The sequence below is a fragment of the Berghia stephanieae genome, chromosome 2, assembly GCF_034508935.2.
Source record: "Berghia stephanieae isolate SIO BIC M18660-M18661 chromosome 2, UCSD_Bste_1.3, whole genome shotgun sequence".
Taxonomy (NCBI): domain Eukaryota; kingdom Metazoa; phylum Mollusca; class Gastropoda; order Nudibranchia; family Aeolidiidae; genus Berghia; species Berghia stephanieae.
Window position 1 is genome coordinate 11717868 of NC_088361.1, and position 22983 is coordinate 11740850.

The 22983-nt window shown below is 35.0% G+C and overlaps 1 protein-coding gene and 1 long non-coding RNA gene across 5 annotated transcripts in view; one reads left to right on the forward strand and one right to left on the reverse strand.

Annotated features, from left to right (window-relative positions):
* Nucleotides 1-1188: 1188 nt before the first annotated feature.
* Nucleotides 1189-22983, reverse strand: part of LOC144964314 (transformation/transcription domain-associated protein-like) — a 104051-nt gene continuing 82256 nt past the window's right edge. For both annotated transcript variants that reach the window (XM_078898415.1, XM_078898414.1), the window contains exons 81-94: nucleotides 22303-22431; nucleotides 21340-21560; nucleotides 18684-18783; nucleotides 17825-18035; nucleotides 16748-16837; nucleotides 15359-15452; nucleotides 13675-13782; nucleotides 13244-13351; nucleotides 11935-12051; nucleotides 5132-5347; nucleotides 4209-4350; nucleotides 2990-3186; nucleotides 2181-2286; nucleotides 1189-1765 (exon numbers count right to left, since the gene is read on the reverse strand). In XM_078898415.1, coding sequence (XP_078754541.1) covers nucleotides 1656-1765; nucleotides 2181-2286; nucleotides 2990-3186; nucleotides 4209-4350; nucleotides 5132-5347; nucleotides 11935-12051; nucleotides 13244-13351; nucleotides 13675-13782; nucleotides 15359-15452; nucleotides 16748-16837; nucleotides 17825-18035; nucleotides 18684-18783; nucleotides 21340-21560; nucleotides 22303-22431 — 1949 coding nt within the window. In that variant the 3' untranslated portion in view covers nucleotides 1189-1655. The remainder of the gene's footprint in view (nucleotides 1766-2180; nucleotides 2287-2989; nucleotides 3187-4208; nucleotides 4351-5131; nucleotides 5348-11934; nucleotides 12052-13243; nucleotides 13352-13674; nucleotides 13783-15358; nucleotides 15453-16747; nucleotides 16838-17824; nucleotides 18036-18683; nucleotides 18784-21339; nucleotides 21561-22302; nucleotides 22432-22983) is intronic.
* LOC144964313 (uncharacterized) lies at nucleotides 8454-11379 on the forward strand. 3 transcript variants are annotated; one of them, XR_013643804.1, is made up of 3 exons: nucleotides 8454-8629; nucleotides 9489-9661; nucleotides 9989-11379. It is a non-coding gene; the product is annotated as an uncharacterized LOC144964313 (long non-coding RNA). The 3 variants fall into 3 exon arrangements; XR_013643806.1 differs by having other exon boundaries at nucleotides 8457-8584; XR_013643805.1 differs by having other exon boundaries at nucleotides 8458-8629.

Sequence of the window (22983 nt, forward strand, 5' to 3'; positions counted from 1 at the left end):
GACCACCCACTATAAATGACATTGCCATTCACCAAGCCACAGTTATTGTTTCATTTTCAAATACAATAATGCGCAATTTTACATTATTATTATAATAATGATACATCTATTTACACAAAGCACGGAACTATTTTGGTAAACCTATTTACACAAAGCTAGAAGTTTGTAACCTTTTACACAAAGCAAAGAACTTTTGGTAAACCTATTTACACAAAGCACGGAACTATTTTGGTAAACCTATTTACACAAAGCATAGAAATGTTTTGGTAAACCTTCAACAAATTATACACATTTTTAAAAAAACCCAACAAATTCTTTATTTCGACTACTTAAATAGACGTAGAATAAGACAGGGAAACAATTCCATGAGCCCATAAATTCAGAGAACTGCTTTGAACTTTAATACTTTGTTCAAGTATGTTTATTTCATATTTACAATCTGACTAACAGCAATGATATTTTCATGGTACAATCCAATACAATCAGATTATCAAACAGTATAAACTATGTTACAGTTTTGTAAAAAAAAAGAATTTTAAATAAAGATAAATGGGAATAGAAAATCATAGTTTTAAAGGGGGGGGGGGGGGGGAATAAATTAGACGACCAAGAAGAAAACTAAATTTGCTCAGTGACACATGCTCGGTATCCACCAAATTTTCTATGTTTATAGTCCTACCACCTGTATCACATGTCAATGAATACGGAGGTTTCTAAATTACAACATTGTGAAAAACTGTTACATTTGCTAGAAGTTCTTATATATGAATAAAAAAAGAATTTAAAAACCGTATTATAAAAAGAGGAAAAAAAAAAGAAAAAATAATTATTGACAACATCCTAATTTCATGATAGTTTACAAGGGACAAGGTTATCACTATATGTGACCTGTTGTATCTAAATGGTATTTTGTCGAGTGAACATGATGATTCATATTTCATTTAAGCTTGATTTATACAATTCAGGAGGCAAAATATTTACTGAGCTTTTATCCGAGCACATGCACAGACCACTATCTGAATGTTGAACTCCAGTAAAAAGACATTTAGAACTTGCATTTTTTTCGTTCAGCAGGATTAGAAAAATATACTGAGGTTTTTTAACATACTGAATTCATTAAATATACTGAAAATTGACAACCATGAGGATTGTGAGTTAAAATAAATGTATTCATCAAAAGAGAGAGAATTTTTTTTTTTGGTTCAATTTCAACTTGTATCAGTGACCATTTTGACTTAATAATTTTCTTGCTTGTTTTTAAGGGTTTTACGACGCTTGCGACACATTTAGGTCATTTCAGTGTCAGTAAAAAGAAAGAAACTGTGATAGCCCAAAGTTCTAGATTTACGATTGAAAATTGAAAGCATACGAAAAAAAAGTACCACTACAAGAGCATACCATCAATGTTTAGCCATGGACTCCGACAAGGGTCAGGACAAAACCGTTTTCCCGTTCCAAAACAAAGACAGATAGCAACTCAGAAAACAGAAATCAAAAGACTCCACTCAGTTAATTTTCTTCACCTATATCATTCCAACTAAATACCATTTATAATTTAGTCAGCCTATGATATGTGTGTGTTCGTAAGTGTGTGATTCATTAGACTTAGCAACCCTTTTGCGTTGTTAACGAAGAGTTTCAAGTAGTCCACTTGTTTACAACCAGGGATGCCAGGCCGGGTCCATGCGGCAGAGATTGTCTGTATTGGTGGCGGCAGTCACCAGGGTGCTCACACGACTCTCAGCTCCTTCAAATGAGGCCAAATCTGGGGGAAAGAATGTAAAAGTGTGAGGGATGATTATGATGATGATAATAATAAATATAATAATAATAATAATAATAATAATAATAACATTAATAATAATTATTATTATAATTATATAATGATAATAATAATAATGATAATAATAATAATAATAATAATAATAATAATAATAATAATAATAAATAATAATAATAATAACAATAATAATAATAATAATAATAATATAATAATAATAATAATAATAATAATAATAATAATAATAATAACAACAACAATAAAAATATGATGAGGATGACGACAACAGCAAAGACGATAGTTGATGGCTGATGATGATGATTATGAATAGGCATTGCCGTAAACAGGTAGAATCATAAATCATACGATTGGTGGAAACATTTCCATCCACACAACTTACTTTGCACCCTAGTTGTGATGGCCGACACTGCCTTGTTGACCAAAGTCACCAACTGCTCTCCTTCCATATCCACCGGTTCCTCTCCAGGCTTCTGCTCTTCTTCCTTCTAAAATAAAATAAAATAAAGAAAGAAAGAAAGAACATATAATTAAAATAAATATATAAACACATAATTAAATAAATAAATAAATGCAGGAATAAACATACAATTAAATTAATATATTAATAAATAAATTAACACACATAAAAAATTTAATGAGGAATGTGCTAAGGCAAAATCTGTAGCTTCCAGTTGAAGCAGATCTGCCATAAGCAAACAAACAAAACAATTTTGGGTTTTTTGGGGTTTTTTTTTTTTTAAGTCTAAATTTCAAAAGAAATCTGTATCCCTCTAAAATGCACGATTTCCACCCTCATAATTTCTATGAATTGTCACTTCGAATAACTTAAGAATTGCTGTATTGCAATTCAATTTGGTGACATACAGTGCAGCACGTATTCCTCGTCTCCTTGCTGGGACAAAATATTTAAGAAAGGAATCCGTGAAATTGGGGAAAACATGAAATTTGTACAAAGAAAATAAGGAAATTTATCATTTCAGATATTGAGATTTATGCAAGGAATCCATGAAGAGAATTGCTTACTGCACTGTAGTCAACTAAAATTCAAGATAATTTACAGATTTACCTCTAAATAAATCAGAATCTAGAGGATAAAATCAGAATTTCCTATAAATTCTAACTCTAGAAAATCTCTAGAAAAAAAGACAAATCCTGCCACTTGTACTCATTTATTAAAACCTGTTTTACCTTCTTATGCCAGGCGATGTATTCATCCCTCAGGATTGTACGCAAGAAGGACGGTAGTTTGTACTGAGGCTGTACCAGGCATCGGGCTGTGGCCACCATGGCTGCCGTGAGAGGACCTATAACTCCTGTGTAGGTCAGGAACTCAGCGATGTTGGGTGTCAGTCGGAAGGGGACGGGTCTGTTGGCGTCCAGATCACCTGTGAAAACATTGGAATTTCACATATTATTCACTATATTTTCATTGTTATAGATATAATATAAGATTAAATCAATTCAAAAAAGACCATTAGTATCAGTTTTTATTTTATTTGTTTATTCATTTATTTTCATTATAAATATCAAGTATTCTTTTTCAGAGAGAGAGAGAGAGAGAGACAGAGAGAGAGAGAGAGAGAGAGAGAAAGAGAGAGAGAGAGAGAGAGAGAGAGAGAGAGAGAGAGAGAGAGAGAGAGAGAGAGAGAGAGAGAGAGAGAGAGAGAGAGAGAGAGAGAGAGAGAGAAATAGAGAGAGAGAAACAGACAGTATGATTATTACAATGATTTTTACAGAGTTAAAAATTGAACAACTGAGTCAAAACAGGACTTGATCTAAAAGTATCAACTTTGATGCATTTACAAATCTGAGCCCTTTCAGCATGGTGATAACTTGGATCGCCAGGTGGCCAGATCTTTTCCACTGCCTCGTCATCTTACAAATCTATATTTATGAAAATCGGTTATTTTTAATCGTGCGACTCCAGAAAACATTTTGTTATCAGTTATTTTGAACAAGTCAAATACTATGGTCAAAGTGATACTAGATAAGCTGCTAGAAGCTGTGGACTGTAAAACGTAATAAACAAAAATGAATATAACAACTTCAACATAGAACAAATTACTAAACACGGAATGTTTCGGGTACAAAACCCTTCTTCAGCCAACAAAAAAAAAAAACAAAACAGTTGTTTGTTGTTGTTGGCTGAAGAAGGGTTTTGACCCTGAAACGTTCTGTGTTTAGTAATTTGTTCTATGTTGAAGCTGTTCTATTCATTTTTGTTTATTACTAAAGACTATGGTAAACCATTCCAATGATGAATCTCCTCTTATCTTGAGTATGTGCGGTACACTTCAAACTCTGTGAAGACGAGACTGCCCAGACCTGAAACATTCTTAGTTACGTACATATGAATCATCATCAAACATCAAAATATATCAGCGCTTTGAAATGGTTAAAATATTACCAGATTGGTCATCCACGTCAAACTTGAAGAAGGAGACGCTTAGATAGCCACAGTCCTGGTGCAAATACATCTGGTCTGGATTCATTCTGGTCAGGTGGAAGACAAACTCTGCCAAACCCATCAATGCCAGCTGGATGGTCAACTGAATGGAAATAGATGTATAAATAATAGGGATTTATTTCAACTCCATACAAATGAAACAAGAGCTCGATATGTGTATGTATGTGTGTGTGTGGTTGTAAGCACATGTATATGTAGCCTACGTGAGTGCAGGGTGTGTACGTTATGTCTCCACTGTACTATCATTGTATTTTATATTGGCATCAATGTGAACCAAAATGAATTTTCATAATTTCTTTAGACAAATTAGTTCTATTATTATTATTATTATTATTATTATTATTATTATTATTATTATTATTATTATTATATTATTATATTTTTATATTATTATTATTATTATTATTATTTTATTATTATTATTAATATTAATATTATCATTATTACTATTATCATTATTATTATTATTATTATTATTATTATTATTATTATTATTATTATTATTATTATTATTATTATTATTATTATTATCATTATTATTATTACTATTATCATTATTATTATTATTATTATTATTATTATTGATGGAGCAATCAACTTTGGTTCAAATCCAATAGACCAGTGTCCTACCTACAGTAAAGATCTTGTTTTTCAATGTGCAAACAAAAAAGATGATGAGAGCTTAAATTGGACATAGAAAAAATGAAGTAGCTTTACTGTATTCCTGAATGTGCAAACAAAAGGGATGATGAGAGCTTAAAATGGACATAGACAAAATGAAGTAGCTTTACCGTGTTCCTGAATGTGCAAACAAAAGGGATGAGAGCTTAAAATTTGCTGTAGATAAAATGAAGCAGCTTTACCGTTTTCCTGAAGGTCCAGTAATCTGTAGCATCCAGGAAAGTGTTCAGCGCCCATTCTTTGAGAAGTCCCTTGGGTACCATGTTGGTCTGAACCTCCTTCAGGATGTCTCTCAACACCTGGTGGGATGCCTGTGATCCTCTGGCCTGGACTGTAGCCAGACGCTCGTAGTATCGGGCGATGGGGGCATCGTGCTCAATGCCTCTCTTGTTGGTGCGCTGTAAAAGTACACATTCAAGCAATAAAATGAGTTGAAATCACATAAACTTTTTTAAAACCACCAACCACAAATTAAACTATTCTTGGGTAAATTGCATTTTTTTGATGATGAGGATGATGATGATGACGATGACAGAGACGCCAACTTTAAATTTGGCTCACAGGAGTTTCAGACACCACTCGTAGGAATTTCAATGCCGAAAGAGGAATTTCCGCACACAAGAAAAAGGAATTCGAATGGTATTTGATATTGTGTTTACATAATGTATCGTTCTAAATAGATAACATTAGAATTACATAATGATACATAAACACAATGCCAAATACAATCCCAAAGTTTCCTTATTTCAAATGAAGTAAAGGGCCAAAACCTAATGGTAGAGATAGTACTACTGGTGGTAATGTGGTGTTGGTGGTTGTAGTAATAGTAGTGATGATGAAGATCTGATAGTGGTTGTAGTTGTAGTGGTAGTGATGATGGTTGAAGTAGTAGTTGTGATGTGGTGGTGGTTGTAGTAGTGGTGGGAGTGTTGTTGATGTGGTGGTGATGGTGGTTGTAGTACAAATGGTAGTGATGATAATGTGGTGGTGGTGGTGGTTGTAGTAGTAGTAGTAGTGGTAATGATGATGTGGTGGTTGTAGTGGTAGTGATGATGTGGTGGTGGTGGTGGTTGTAGTAGTGCTCATGATAATGATGTGGTGCTGATGGTTGTAGTAGTAGTGGTAGTGATGATGATGATGAAGTGGTGGTTGTTGTAGTAGTAGTAGTAGTTGTAGTGATGATGATGCGGTGGTGATGGTGTAGTAGTAGTGGTAGTGATGATGATGTGGTGGTGGTGGTTGTAGTAACAGTGGTGGTGGTAGTGATGAAGATGAAGTGGTGGTGGTACTTGTAGTAGTAGTGGTAGTGATGATGTGGTGGTGGTGGTTGTAGTAGTAGTGGTAGTTGCAGTGTTGATGATGTGGTGGTGGTGGTTGTAGTAGTAGTGCTAGTGATGATGTGGTGGTGGTTGTAGTAGTAGTGGTAGTGATGTTGTAGTGGTGGTTGTAGTAGTAGTGGTAGTTGCAGTGATGATGATATGGTGGTGGTGGTTGTAGTAGTAGTGCTAGTGATGATGTGGTGGTGGTGGTGGTTGTAGTAGTAGTAGTAGTGGTAATGATGATGTGGCGGGGGGTGATTGTAGTAGTAGTGCTAGTGATGATGTGGTGGTGGTGATTGTAGTAGTAGTGGTAGTGATGTTGTAGTGGTGGTTGTAGTAGTAGTGGTAGTTGCGGTGATGATGATATGGTGGTGGTGGTTGCAGTAGTAGTGGTAGTGGTTGTGGTTGTAGTAGTAGCGGTAATGATGATGTGGTGGTGGTGGTTGTAGTAGTAGTGGTAGTGATGATCTGGTGGTGGTTGTAGTAGTAGTGGTAATTATGATGTGATGGTGGTGGTTGTAGTAGTAGTGGTAATGACAATGAAATGGTGTTGGTGGTGGTTGTAGTAGTAGTGGTAATGATGATGTGATGGTGGTGGTTGTAGTAGTAGTGGTAATCACGATGAAATGGTGTTGGTGGTGGTTGTAGTAGTAGTGGTAGTGATGATGATGTGGTGGTGGTGGTGGTTGTAGTAGTAGAGGTCGTGATGGTGATGTGGTAGTGGTGATTGTAGTAGTAGTGGTAGTGATGATGTGATGCTGGTGGTTGTAGTAGTAGTGGTATTGATGATGATGTGGTAGTGGTGGTTGCAGTAGTAGTGGTAGTGATGACGATTTGGTTGTAGTAGTTGTAGTGATGATGATGTGGTGGTGGTGGTTGTAGTAGTACTGGTAGTGATGATGATGTGGTGGTGGTTGTAATAGTGATAGTAGTTGTGGTAGTGGTAGTGATGATGATGTAGAGGTGGTGGTGGTTGTAGTACTGATGATGTGGTGGTTGCAGTAGTAGTGGTAGTGATGATGGTTGTAATACTAGAGGCAGTGATGAAGATTTGGTGGTTGGGTGTGTGTGTGTGTGTGTGGGGGGGGGGGGGGGGGGGGAGGTATCCTTGTAACAAATTGACCACACCGGAATTTGACAGAAGATGCCCGGAGCCCGGAATTTTTTGCTCCAGACCGGAGTTTTTTCCGGTGAAACCGGAGTTTTGGCATCACTGCGATGATGATAACGATGATGAGACAATATGTATCATAAACTTTTTTTAAAACTTGAGCTTGAAATTATGCATCGTGAAATATACTAAACATGCTAAAAATCGCTTTTAAAAAAGGGTCCCCAGCCAATTGCAACAATTAATAGATAGGACGAAACATGACACCTGATAGGCAATATTATAATATTTTTCAGACAAAGACAATGCTGTTAACACCTAGGTATTCATTTTACACCTATCCTCTGGGTAGGATGCCACTATACCGCAAAGAACATTCTACTAGATCTAACCAGCCCAGTTACCATCGCTACTGGGTGAATTGGGGGGGGGGAGGGGGTGGCGCAGGTGGTCAGAAAAAATCTTGACTTCCCCTGGGATCGATCACTATCTCTTTGAGTGTGAAGCAAGTGCTCTATCAGGACATCCATTACCAAATAAAAGACATCCAGACTTGTCTTTAAATGGCTAATTATCTAAAAGAAGTTTTTTAAAAACCAGAATTTTTTTTAAGGGGGGACCTGTAGTCATTTTTGGTTAAAAAAAATTTTTTCGGCCAAATAGGGCTAGTCCACTTTTCAGGTAGTTTAATTATTCTAGAATCCTAAAATATAAAGAAAATTTCATATTTTCTATTAAAAACGTGTTTTTGATGCAGTTTTATAACGTAGGTATCCACGTTTTATTTTCTAAAGGTCTATATTGTCAAATGTTTGGGTCTTGACAACAGCTATTCAAAGCCTATCCACCCGGTCATGGCGCATATCGATGGAAAGCTTAGCCATTTCTCTTTTTCAATCTGGCAACATCGACATCATGATTATAGACATAAATTATCACAAGGTCAAATAGTGAATACCATTTATACAATGTCACGAGCTCTCATTGGTTGATTTGAGAGGTCAGGTCACGGTGCGTCTAAATTTAGTAACAAAACATGATTCCGATCTAAATTTATCCTTGAACGTGGCAATAGTGACCCACAATGCACCACGATAGCGTCAATGGCCGCTCCCTGACTGTCCCTGCCTTTGTTTACAATATTATGAATTCATTCGCTTTTGGACCTCACTCATCGCATTACAAGTTGATTTTGATGAACTTTGGTAATTCTTCACTCTATTCAAGTCACAGAATACTCAGTTTACAAGGTAAGCATAAGAAATACACCACATTTTAATTTATTGCTTATTTTTATAACTAATACTAAACATGCCTTGTGAGATTGTGTGTTTGTTCGACTGTGCATCAGCTGACACACTCGTTGTTATCGCAAGTTAACTTTATTTTATGAAAAATAACGGCCAAACAATAATAAAATACTACTCCCCCCCCCCCTCCCCAAACAAAATCAGCCCTCCATGTCAGGCGATAAAACCTAGACCTGATCAGATGTTTCAAGGTTCGATTCCCAGTCAATATGTTTCCAAATTTGTCAAGATCAAGACTGTCAAGAGGGTTCGTGAAGTTCGTGCGACTCACAAGAAGAAAAGACATTCTCAGTCTCAGGATCAGGACCCTTTTAAAAAAAATACTTTTCATTCAGTTATTGTAATTATCTTTATTTTGGCTGATACTGCATACATCGTCCACACTTTTCAATTTTTTTTCTTTGGAGGGGGGGGGGGGGGATTTATATCGGAAAATTGGGTTTGGTATGTTATGTTCGAGAGATAGTGATAGAGAGGGAGAGAAGAGAGAGTAAATATCTATATGATAGATAATGATAAGGTCTGTAGTGGTAGCAGTTTGAGTAGTGTTTGAAATGTCTAGGATAATGATAATGACAATGTTAGATAATTTTTTTTTTCCAAATTATTTATTTTATTATTATTATTATTATTATTATTATTATTATTATTATTATTATTATTATTATTATTATTATTATTATCATTTTATTATTATTATTATTGTTGTTGTTGTTGTTTTAAACTTTAGCAATGGCATTGGCATATATGCCATTTTCACTGCAGTGAATTTAATTTAATTTTTTGTTTTCATCGACAGCTAACAAGAAAGAATTCAGTTGAATGTACTGGTGTCCTGACAATAAATAAAGATGCTGGCTCAAGGGCTATTCTGGAAAGGTGTGTTGAGGCCCTCCTGTGGCAAACTGATCAACCAGCAAACCATCATCTGGGCCAGCACAGCAGAGTGTCTGCATGTACTTTTTGACACTGGTTAGTAATGTTTCCAAATCTCCATAGCGCCTTTACATTTTTGATTAATGATCAATAAAGTAAATACTCATTTTTCTAAATGGAAATGATAAAACATCATTTGAAATGAATTACTATTGAATATATTAACTTAATAACAGAAAATTGTTTGTCGCCAAGAGTTCTGTTCTGCGGATGTAAAAACAATGAAATTTCAACTGTGTTGGTGTGAATGATGACCATTTTATTTATTGGTCTTTCTTTGACAGATGCATTTTATGTCAATGACTTATAATGTATTTCCAAAAATTGCTAATGAAATATCTCTTTTTTTTTTTTACCAACCAGAGCAAGATCAACCCTCTTTGTGGAACTACGGTACTAAAAAAGCGGTGGCAAACAAGTGGTGTTGATTTTTCCTGCATTGAGGCGAAAGGAATTTATTTCCAAGGGGTTTGGGAAAGCAAATTGCTTTTTATTCTGAGCTATATCTATTTGCATCATTTAGCTGTTTTATTGTCTAAAATAGAATTGATTTTGCAGTTAAAATTGACTAGATATCTAATTTTATATGACTTGTCTCTCAAGCAGCATTGAAAAATGAGGGTAGCGCGCCATATCATATTTTACGAAATCATATTTCGAGACTTTTTAATATATCTAGAAATCTCTTTATAATCTATTGTATACAGTAAATAATTAGTTTTTGTGATTACAATAATGAATTCATAAGATATAAATCATATTTGACCTCAAAATTATTTTATCTCTGAATACGGAAAAAATTGAATTTTATAGTTTTTTGTTTTTTTTTAGGGGTATGCGTTAGCGAATCGATTATAAATTTTTTAGACTTAGATTAAATTATAAAGTTTTCTTGTTTTCTTGTCCTATAATAGTCATATTTTGAAAGTTTGATGGATCATTTCTTTTACTTGCCTGCAAAATCAGTTTCAATGTCAAATTATTAAAAAAGTTTGCGCTTTCTCAATTTTCCGATTTATGTCATTTTCTGATTTTCTAGCAATCCTATCTTAGCCATTTTCCTTTAGATCATCTTCAAATTTATTCAGAATCTTTTCTATGATGTCTTTTACATCATGATGGAAGTTTTTGGGGGTAAATTAATATTTAGCAATTTTATAATTTTTTAAATTCATTTTTTTCTGTCGATACGCGCCAAATTTTCAGGCAAAATCAAATAAAAATTCTAAAAATTTTATTTTCCAGACTATTGATAAATTCTTCCATCACGATATAACTATTTATGTGAGAAACATTGTGTTTAAGTTTGAAAGAAATTTATATGCTAGTTTTTGGTGCATCTATGTTAGAAATTTTAGGGTTTTACGTCTAATTTTAGCCTATAATGCCCCTTAAAAATTTTATTTTAAAAATTCTGAGTTTTTTTTGGGTGTTTAACATCAAATTATACATCATATTATTAGTTTATGAGATTTAATTGATGAATTTTATAAATATAAAGCATATTTGATCGCTAAATTAATTTTTTTGTAAAAAACCGATATCATTCAATTTTTCCGCAAATTTTTTCTTAGGGGTATGGGTTAGCGAATCGATCATAATTTTTTCAGAATTTGATAAATGTACAAAATTTAACTGTTTTCTTGTTCTATATTGAATATACTTTGAAATTTTGATGGATGTTTTCCTTTGCTTGTCTGCAAAATTAACTTTATTATCAAATTAAAGACAAATTTTGCGTTTTCTCAAAACTCCATTTTGCGTCATTTTCTGATTTTCTAACATTCATATCTGGATTATTTTCCATGAGATTGTCTTCAAATTTGGTCAGAATCTTTCTTATAATGTGTTTTGTACCATGACGTAGGGGTTTTGGGGTAAACTAAAATTGAGCAGTTTTATGAATTTTTAAATCGAATTTTTACTGTAATTTCGCGCCAAATTTTCAGCCGAAATCGAAAAAAAATTCTTAAAAATTTATTTTCAGGACTATTGCTAAACCTTTACGTCATGGTATAGCTCTTGTTGTAAGAAACATTGTGTGTAAATTTGGAAGAGATCTATTCGTTGGTTTTGGCTGCATTACTGTAAGAAATTTTGGGATTTTTGGTCTATTTTTAGCCTATTTAGTCTCACTATGTCTAAAATTTTTTATTTTTTTTGGCTTTTTTTGGTGTTAATCATCAAATTAGACCTCCTACCACCTTAAAATAACAAGGGAATAGCAATATTAGCATTACAATCAAAAATGGATTTTTGACTACAGGTCCCCCCTTAAAAAGTAAAAGCAATATGTTAATGGTAGGTACCTGTTTGTAGATGTCAAGGAGAGAGACAGAGGCTGGATTGTCTTCAATGAGTCTGAGTTGTGGTGAGACGGACAGGACACGGGGGACTGTAAAATACAACAGTCGACGGCTTGTCTCCTGAAATAAAGATAGAGATAGATATTCGTCAAAATATGTTTATCAATATGTCAATGGCCAAACTATCGCTATGTCTCTGTCTGTTGGTGAATTTCCGTGAGTGGAGTTTGGTCGACTCCAAAAATTGTAGTCGCTATGGTTAATTTTAAAAATCAATAATTTCCAAAAATAAGGTTTAAATAACACGTCAAAATCCTTAAAATTATATAGTCTGTCATCAACTTTCATTTTCAATAAGTTTTAATGACTTAGAGATGCTCATGAAGTTCTGATAGTGGAGCCAAAATGCCCTAATTCTACGATTTATTAGTAATAGTAGGTAGGTCTGGATTGAGTAGTGAACATAGAAATGCACTTTAATGATTCAGTTATTTTAAAATGATGATGAACTAACTATTTACCAATCAATCAAACACTGTTGCACTTTTATGATTCAGTTATTTTAAAATGATGATGAATTATTTTCCCATGAAACAAAGACAGTATTTCAAATTAGTCACTTAACATTCCTTCTCTCGAACAGACAGATTCATGTAACCCATATCACACCTTTCCAGCACCAACAACAAATTCCATAGATTTTTCACAAGTTATACGGAGATGATGATCAGAACATGTTCTTTGTTTTGTTATATTTTTGAAGGCTTTAAGACGCTGAGACACATTTATATCATTAGAGCCCCAGTAAAAAGGTGGAAAATGGAATCATCGAAAACTTCAGATAAACAATTAGAAGCAAATGAGAATAAGTAAGTCAAAGGGGAAATGGTTCAAATAGGGAACATATGTAGATTCCAAGAGCACACTATCAGTGTACTTTGAGATCACCTAAAAAGTCTCATTCAGACACAAACACAGGATCCCACTAAGAGGAATACACTTACAAATTATGTTCAAAACAAAACAAATAATAGTGCATAACAGAGAGACGATTTACAAGTATAAAAATATCTCCCAAAACTAATATAGCACAGTTGAATGTCTCCCTCTCAGCCAAGGACTCCAGACTCCGGCCAGTGCCAGGACAAATTAAGTAATCTCATTCCAAGACAAGGATGGAAAGCAACTCGTAAAACAGATAAAGGGGGACAGAAGACACAGCAAGTGATCTCCTGCCCACCCAGGATTATCAGAACATTTTCCAAGACTTCAATAATACTGACATGACATCATAATAGCCCTGATTGTTTACCTTTTGTTTAGTCAGAAACTGGTTGAGCATCCGCAAAAGTTGTAGAGCTCTCTCTTCACGTCTGGACTCGGTCAGACATCCGTCATTGACGATCAAGTACGGATATTCCTGTTGTCATCAAGAAACAAATTGAAATAAATCACTTTTACAGGAAATCTAGTACTTTAAATAGTGGCACTAACTACTGTAATTGTGGCTGTCTAGTGGATGTTACTTTTTTTTGTTTTCTTTTGTTTTCTTTTCTTTTTTATTTTACTATGGTTGTTCGTTTTTTGGGGGGTTAGGTTTTATTTTTTTCCATCCTTTTTTTTTCCCCTTTTAAACAAAACTTTAATCTAGAGGTGCCTAAATGAGTCAATAAAATAAAGGGAGTAAAAATGACTCTTTAAAAAAATACAAAACAAAGTGAACGACATTTCGTCCTTACATACCTTTCCATTTTGTCCTCGAATGTACAACCGTCTGGCAGCTGTGTTGTGCTTCTGAACAATCTCCACACGAGGCATAAATCGGGCAATCCGCACATAGTAGTGGTTATGCTGTAACATGGCCAAGTCAGAATCAGTGGAATAAAACTAAAGATAACGGCATAACACTGTCCTATCATTCATTCAACAACCCTTTGGTTATCTGGGGTCTGTTTGGAAACGTTTGCCTCAAAGAAGAATTCAGCTGAAAAATCACTTTGTATTCATCAAAACCTAACACATGCATTAACATTCAAAGGCATTAAAACTGGACTTAAGATAATATTATTTATCATATTTCATAAAGGACAATCTATGACATCAGTAGCCATGGCTAATTCGTTTTGTTTTTTTAATGCATTGTGGAAAAAAATTATTATGGCGTGTTGAAAAAATAAATGCATCATAATATTATGACTTAAGGATTGTTTAACAATACAGCTGATTCTATTTGCTGTTTGAATCGTGCCATTGGAGTAATTGCCTCAGATGTCATCGATGTGTAAAAATGTTTAAGGTTTTGGGATTTACAAGAAAAGATTTTAGCTTTAAGCTTATGAGGCATTAAAAATTAGCATTATAACAGCAAGTACTTATTACTCCAACCTATTCCAATTAATAAAGGATGCAATGGTTTCCAAACACACTCGAGTAAAGTTTAAACAAAAGCAGATTATTAAGAGAAAAAATTGAACTTCATTGATTTACTTGTTGATCGTACGATTTTAAACATTTGCAAATGTCATGGATACATAAAATGGGAATAGAATACAATAGTTTTAGACTTTTATAAAATATGAAAGGATATCCGAAAGGGAAGCTGAGAACTCGCTGATCCTATCAATTTGGAAAACTGGATGCAAACCAACGCACTTGAGGCTTACTGTGAACTCCCTACACTACACCCATATATACTAGATGCATAGTCTGTTAATATATACAGACCTGCCAACTTGAAAATTTAAAAAATAAAAATTGTGGTCACTATATTTAACTTTAAAAATCAACAATTTTCCTTCACAATGATTAAATAACACTTAAGAATCCTTAAAATTATGTAGTCTGGCATCAATTTTAATTTTCAATCAATTTTAATGACTTAGAGATCTCACGAAGTTCTGAAATTGGACCCAAAATTTGGAATTTTACAAACTTTTGGTAATAGTTGGCAGGTGTGTATATATAATGAATGAATGCATCCAAATTCCATTTTATTTTGTTTGTTTGTTTGTTGCTTTAGGTCTCTTCCAACACAATTGAGGTTATATGAGAGACTGCTGAAACAAAAATACAAGCAATCTAACAAAAATAGTACAAATGTAAATCAAAATCATAACCTAAAGATATCATAAGCTAAATTATAAATAACCAAGAACAAACAGGCAGAAGATTTACAGAAAAAAAAATATCCCCTGTCAAAAATACAATCACAAACCAAAGAAGCAGGATAGGCTAGTAAAGAGAAGAAGAAACGACATCACTATCGGATCGTACACCCATGCGAACATCATAGGTATATGATTCAAGGGTGATGCTCCCATCCAACCACCCGCAAATTCCATTTTAGAAAGGGAGACAATGAATCACAAGAGGATCCCTCTTATATCTTACATGGTCGACCAGCCTTTATCTATTGAATTGAACTTACCTTTGGCATCAAAAATTCCCCTGGCATTTCAATCTCAGCTGTATTAATGGTAAAGTTGCTTAACATGGAGCATTTCTCTTCTATCAGGAAGGATCTGGAAAGGAAATAAAATTTTGACCAGGCATGTGAAACTTTTGTTTTGTTTTGTTTTTTCAGGGTTTTACTGTAATTGCGACAAATTTAGGTCATTTCAGCGCCAGTAAAAATTTAAAAGGAAGAAAATGAGATATTAATATAATTCTAGAATTACGATAAAAAATTACGATAAAAAGGACATGAGAAAAAGTAAGACAATGGGGAATGGTTCAAATAGGGAAATAAAGTAGATTCCAAGAGCACACTATCTATCAGTGTACTTAGTCTGATATCACTTTAAAGTCTCATCCAGACACCAGCTCAGGTCCCACAAAGAGGAATAAACTCAAATGTTAAGAGAAAATATCCAAAACAGAATACATAACCAACAATACATAAAAGAGAGATGATTTATAAGGAGAAAAATAGAATCATCCCCCAAAACAAACACTTAACACTTGACTGTTTCCCTCTCAGCTAAAGACTTGCGAGGGCCATGACAAAACCAGCAATCTCATTCCAAAACAAAGACAGAAAGCAACTCAGAAAACAGATATAAGGGGGTATAAGAAATAGCGTGACCTCCTACGCATCATGGGAGGTCAAAAGATCCCTCCCAAATGTGATTTCAGATAATATTAGCCCTTTAAAAAGAGAAAGATAACATTTTGGAAAATTATGTAGATTTAGAATACACCAATGCTTGTAAAAGTTCGTTTTCATGAATTTAACCCAATGACACTTTTAGGCCATATCAAGTTAAGTTAAGATAAAAAGGGCATAGTTTATTAGTTACATAATTTGATAGAAACGAATAAAATGTCGTTCTCTAGCACCCTCACAGGAATTTAGCTGAATCTAAAATTCAAGGCCTTTACCAAAAACGAATGTGTTAAGCGCGGCTATGTGTCCTAGTGGTATGACACTCGCCTTCAAATCCGAAGGTCCTGGGTTTTAGTCCCAAGCAGCGCTTGGTTGAGCCCTTGGAAAAGGCTCTTTACTAACATTCTCTCACTGTACTCAGCTGTAAAATGAGCACCTGGCGTTAACACTGCTGTCTCTGTCAGAAAAAAATTATAATATCAACTAACAGGTGTCATGTCTTGTTCTATATTTTAAGTGTTGCTGTTGACTAGGGACACTTCGTAAAGCGCTTTGAGCACATTAAATGGAAATTGCACTATATAAAAGCTCTAGTTTATTTTTTAAAGCTCGAGTTTTTTGTGTTTTTTAAAAGCAATTCTCCAGTGAACAAATATTGAAGTTAGTGTCTGTGAATGAAATGCAAAAATATAGCATCGTATGTAGACCTACTTAGAAAACATCTTGGTTTTAGCTTCCAGTATCTTGATCCACTTCTTCAGTTTGTTTATTAAATTATGCAGTTTCTTGGACCCAGGAACACTGAAAAACAAAACAGAAGACCACGTGATATCCTGATCATTTCACAAACACTAGATACTCAGTTTATAACTAAACATGATTATCACATTTATTCTCCATTTGTGAAATCAACAAAATGACTTGATGTCACTTCAATTAAATTTTAAAGATGATTTTTTTGTTGTTTGTTGCTTAGGTCTCTTCCAACACAATTGAGGTTATATAGATGACCGCTGAAACAAAAAAACAAGCAATCTAACAAAAATAGTACAAATGTAAAACAATTTCTAACCTAAAAATATCATAAGCTAAATTACAATAACCAAAAAACACGAGAAGATTTACAGAAAAAATAATATCCCCTGTCAAAAATAATCACAAACCAAAGAAGCAGGATAGGCTAGTAAAGAAAAGAAGAAACGACATCACTATCGATCTTACACCATGCAACATATAGATATGATTCAAGGGTGATGCTCCCATCCAACACCCGATTCTCCATTTGTGAAATCAACAAAATGACTTGATGTCACTTCAATTAAATTTTAAAGATGAGTTTATTTTTCTTTCTTTTTTAAAACACCTAGGTTCATAACACAATTGTATACAAATAGTAGTCCTTCAGAGCCATTAGGCCCATGGTGCTGGAGTATATCTCTGTTTACATAGCATAAAATGGATAATAGCCATTGCTTGCTATCCTTTGGATAGGATGCTAGTCTATCGCAAAGTACTTTCCGCCAAATCTATCAGACAGCTACCCATTCATTGTTGAGTGGACGGGGAGGGGGGGTCAGAAAACAATCTCGACTGCACCCGGGATCGATCTGGTCCCTTTGTGTGTGAAATGAGTGCTCTACCAATTGAGCTATCGGGACCCACATTATATATATATATATATATATATATAAATACATACATAAAGGACAGCTTTGACTAAACTAATACAAATCCAACCCCAAAATTTGAATGAAAATGATATTCTTAATTAATGATATTGTGCAGTACCTAAAGTCAAAATCCGTAGTGAATTGACTCTTCATCTTCTGGAACACGGGATCTTGGGCCGTGGCCTGAGCCCGTTTGGCAAGAGACTCGGAAGCCGCCCCACAAAAGTTGGAGGCTGGATTGTTGGAGACATTCTCCACGCCTACACCGAATGTACTGACCAGTTTCTTTACAAAATTCAGGGTGTGGGGTGTGATGGTCGCTTCTGTCACTGAAATAAAAAAAGAGAAAAAAAGAAAGAAAAGTGAGCTTTTAAAATTGCCAACATTAAATACCATATTAGAAAATTTTAACCTAAAAGGATGGAAAACAAATCAAACTTATTTTTGATGATTTTACCTCATGTAAAACATCCACACAAACAAATATAGTTATGATGATAAGATAAGAATGTCATATATCAAAAATCCTGTAAAGCAATCATTTGTTTAACTGACATGCTACCTATGTAACTGCAATGTAAATAAACAAACCTTGCTGCATATAACGTTAGAAAAAATATATTACATAAATATTTTATTTTTCCCATCAATAAAACTTCTAAGAACTCCAACATGTTTTCAGGCTCGAGAACTGTTTATATTATTAAGGGCAGCATGGCTCAGCGGTACGGACTTTGCTTCGTATTCGAAAGGTACCGAGTTCGATCACCTGCCGCTGCACTGTGTAGCCTTGAGCAAGTCACTTCACCCTAGCTCAATTTGCGGCACTGCACTGCGGCTGACACCTGGGTTATTCCAGTCTTCCCTTGGAATAGACCCTAGAGGCAAATTTCCCCTATGGGATGAATAAAGGGATTTTTTTTGTTTTTTTTAAAAACTAGTACATAAGTGTTGGTGAGGGTAGATTATTAACTTACCAGAGGTTCGATTTTCAAAAGCAACTCCATAACATTTTTCCAAACCTTGTCGCAGTTGTCTTAAGACTTCCTCATACCAATTCTCTCGGAACCAAACCATCTGCAATGAGAATGAAAAGGTTATAAGATATGTCAAAAGCATTTTCATCGCAGCAGATGAAATATTTTAAAATATAATTATATTTTAAAATCTTGAAACTAGTAGTTTTATCTGAATAAGATTTAGCTAACAATATCACTGAGCTACCACTTGTGAAATGATGGTAAATGTTAACATCTATTTTATACTACAAGAATGGGGCAGAAAATGGGAACATCTCTGCCTCCATGTGTCAAATCATTTTATAGAGTAATTATGAATTGTTCACGAGCAATAAAGCATTTTGAAGATAATCACCTTGGACAAACAGTGAAAAAGAGCAATATAAATATAACAATTATATATAATATATATATATATATATATATATATATATATATATATATTATATATATAATATATATATATATATATATATATATACATATACATATACATATTTATACAGAGACGCCAACTTTAATTTTGGCTCACAGGAGTTTCAGACACCACTCGTAGGAATTTCAAGGTCGAAAGAGGAATTTCCGCACACAAGAAAAAGGAATTGGAATGGTATTTGGCATTGTGTTTACAAATTATATAGTTCTAAATAGACAACTGATTAGAATTATACTATGATACATACTACTACTACTACTACTACTACTACTACTACCACTACTACTACTACTACTACTACTACTACTACTACTACCACTACTACTACTACGACTACTACTACTACTGTTCATACTACTAAAAGTACAACTCTACCTACCTACCTATCTATCTATCTATCTATCTATCTATCTATCTATCTATCTATCTATCTAGCTAGCTAGCTAGCTAGCTAGCAATCTATCTACTGATTATCCACCGATTCATAGTCATCTACCTTCCTAGCTCTCTCTCATTGTGTCCAATCATCCACTTTTTCATCCATTAATATACATATAGACCCAGCTATCACTCGGCTGTTTACTCGCCCTCTCTCACCTCCCTCCACCCTTTCTCTCTCTCTCTCTCTCTCTCTCTCTCTCTCTCTCTCTCTCTCTCTCTCTCTCTCTCTCTCTCTCTCTCTCTCTCTCTCTCTCTTTTCTTTCTTTCTTTCTTTCTTTGTCCCCCCCTCCCTCTTTCTCCCTCCCCCCCTCTCTCTCTCTCTCTGATTCCCCCTCTCTACCGGTCCGCCTCAAACCAACCCCCCCCCCCCCCCCCCCCCCCCCCCCCCCCCCTTTTTTTTTTTTTTTTTATATTTTTATTTTAAATTTTTTTCTTTTATTAATCTCTCTCTCTCTCTCTCTCTCTCTCTCTCTCTCTCTCTCTCTCTCTCTCTCTCTCTCTCTCTCTCTCTCTCTCTCTCTCCTTCTCTCCTCCTCTTTTCTGACCATCTACCTATCTATCTGCCTATCCATCTATCTATTTATTGGTGTATTCCACTTTACTATCGCATCGTTCCTTCGCGAAGATTCGACCTTCGCTCATCCAACAAACCCCCCCCCCCCCCCCCCACCTCCGCCGTGACCTTTCACCTCGCCCCCTCCAAACCCCCCCCCCCCCTACTGTTCCACTACAGCGTTCTTACTACTACTACTACTACTACTACACTACTACTACTACTACTACTACTACTACTACTACAACTACTACTACTACCTACTACTACTACTACTACACTACTACTACTACTACTACTACTACTACTACTACTACTACTACTACTACTACTACTACTACTACTACTACTACTACTACCAATATGTCTTTTATCTTCCATTATAGTCTGGAAAGTTCTGTTCCCTGACGCTGACCTCTGCTTATCAATTAGATCAGCCCCCTGGGGCACACTATCCTCTACCCACGCCACGCTTACATTTCATTCATACTGCAACCACCATTGAGTACAGACGACACAAGTTATTTTCCATTATATTTTATTTGTTTTCCACGTTTATTTGTGTATTGTTGTGCTGACGAAGGGTTTGTACCCGAAACGTCCATTGTCTGTTTTGTTCCCATACGAAGCCTTTCCATTTTCACTCTTTCGTTAGTATTTTATGATACATAAACACATTGCCAAATACAATCCCAAAGTTTCCTTATTTTAACTGAAGTAAAGCGCCAAAACCTAATCGTAGAGATTGTAGTACTGGTGTTAGTGATGATGATATGGCGGTGGTGGTTGAAGTAGTAGTGGTAGTGATGATGATGTTTTGGTGGTGGTTGTAGTAGTGGTAGTGATGATGATATGGTGGTGGTGGTTGTAATAGTGATGGTGGTTGTGGTAGTGATAGTAATGATGATGTGGTGGTGGTGGTTGCAGTAGTAATTGTGGTAGTGATGATGATGTGGTGGTGGTTGCAATAGTAGTGGTAGTGATGATGGTTGTAATACTAGTGGCAATGATGATGATGTGGTGGTTGGAAGGGGGGTTATCCTTGGAACAAATTGACCTCACCGGAAATTGACGGAAGTTGCCCAGAGCCCGGAATTTTTTGCTCCAGACCGGAGTTTTTTCCGGTGAAACTGGAGTTTTGGCATTACTGTTTATATTATCTTATTTTCAAGAAAGGTTCATACCTGATCTGCGATGCCTTCTAATGTTGTGAGAACTGTCGGGTGGTTATCCCTTTGGATAGACATAATCTTAGAGCATCTCCACATCGGTTCAGGGGCCTTGATGGGCCCTGGTTCACTTCCAGACAAGCTGCCCGTCTTTGAAGGGCCCCCTGCAGAGCTGGACGTGGTGGTTGTAGTAGACGGGTTGGTAGAACTTGTCCCAATGGCATTGGCCAGGAAATCTGGGAGATTAATTAATAACAAATAAGTTTGGGAGAAGGCACGGATGCAAAATAAGTCAAATGAAGCAAGTAGAAAAAATGCCTTTCTTCACTGGAGATCAAACCTTCGATGTGACAATTTTTGGATACTTTATATTTCTCACTGCTTCATTTAAAACTGTAGTTTAACATTCAATACTTTTAGCAATCATTATAAATGTTGTTCATGTATGATCAATAGGAAGCAAAACTTGTGTTGTCACAACTTCCTCTCTTCCAGTTAAAAACTCATTGGAAGTGTGTAATCAGTCCTCCAGGGACTAACTAACAACGAATAGGTTACATATGGAATCAAAAGGTGGCATAACAATTTTAGTAGCTGGATGTTTAGGCAGATTCTTATGATTCTCATGATTAAGGCGTATAAGAGAAAGGATGGATGATATTTATAGACGTCCAGCATTTATTTAGGCTAGAAATAAGACGCCCATCACTCTGAAACCAGAATATCAGTTGCACAAGGTATGTATCCAGTCCTCTGGAGGACTGGTTTCACACTTCCAGGGAGATTGAAATCAATATTTGACACTATTGTTCCCTAGTACAGTTTGTAAAGCGCTTTGAGCACATTTAGTGAATGTTGCGCAATATAAAAAGCTCAATTTTTTAAATTTTTTTTTTTTTACAGTCAAAGATCAAAGTTAATATTTAAAACAAACAACAAACAAAACAAAAATAATCGAAGACCAACAAAATGTCTTACCATCTGCCAGAGCTCCACTGCCGGTGGTGGACAAAGATGATGACAAGCTGGAAGTGGTGTTGATGCCAGCCACTCCACTGGTGGTTGTGTTGGTGGAAGACTGGCTAGGGTCTACACCGGCACTTTTATCTGAAATTTATAATTTAAACTATATGTCAGTGCATGACAAAATCAGTCGAAAGGTGAAAATTTTGGATGTGCATTTTTTTTTTTTTTGCATGGAAAGAATATGCCCCCCAGAGCATTTTAATCTTTATTTGAAGTAAATCGGGTGATTTTTCATGAAGTTATCGTCAGATGTATGGGAAAGGTATCCAGCAACGTTTCTCAAATTTCATACTTTTTCAACTTGACCAGCTGTAAAAAATATTTAGAAGTGAAATTAAGCTTTGATATTTCTTGAAGATGTACAAAAAGAGTTGATTTAATCATTTACGACAAGAACTCATTATTGATAAAAATAAATAACCATCTAACTAAATTTGGCACTATCTCAGTTCAGACCTTTTCACCACCGACTAATTATGTCATTCACAGCAACAAATATCTAAAGTCATCAAAAGTAGTCCTTCAGAGCCATTCGGCCCATGGAGCCGGAGTTTATCCTGGGTTTCTATAGCATGAAACGGACAATAGCAATTGCTTGTCTATTGCAAAGTACTTTCCACCAGATCTAACAGA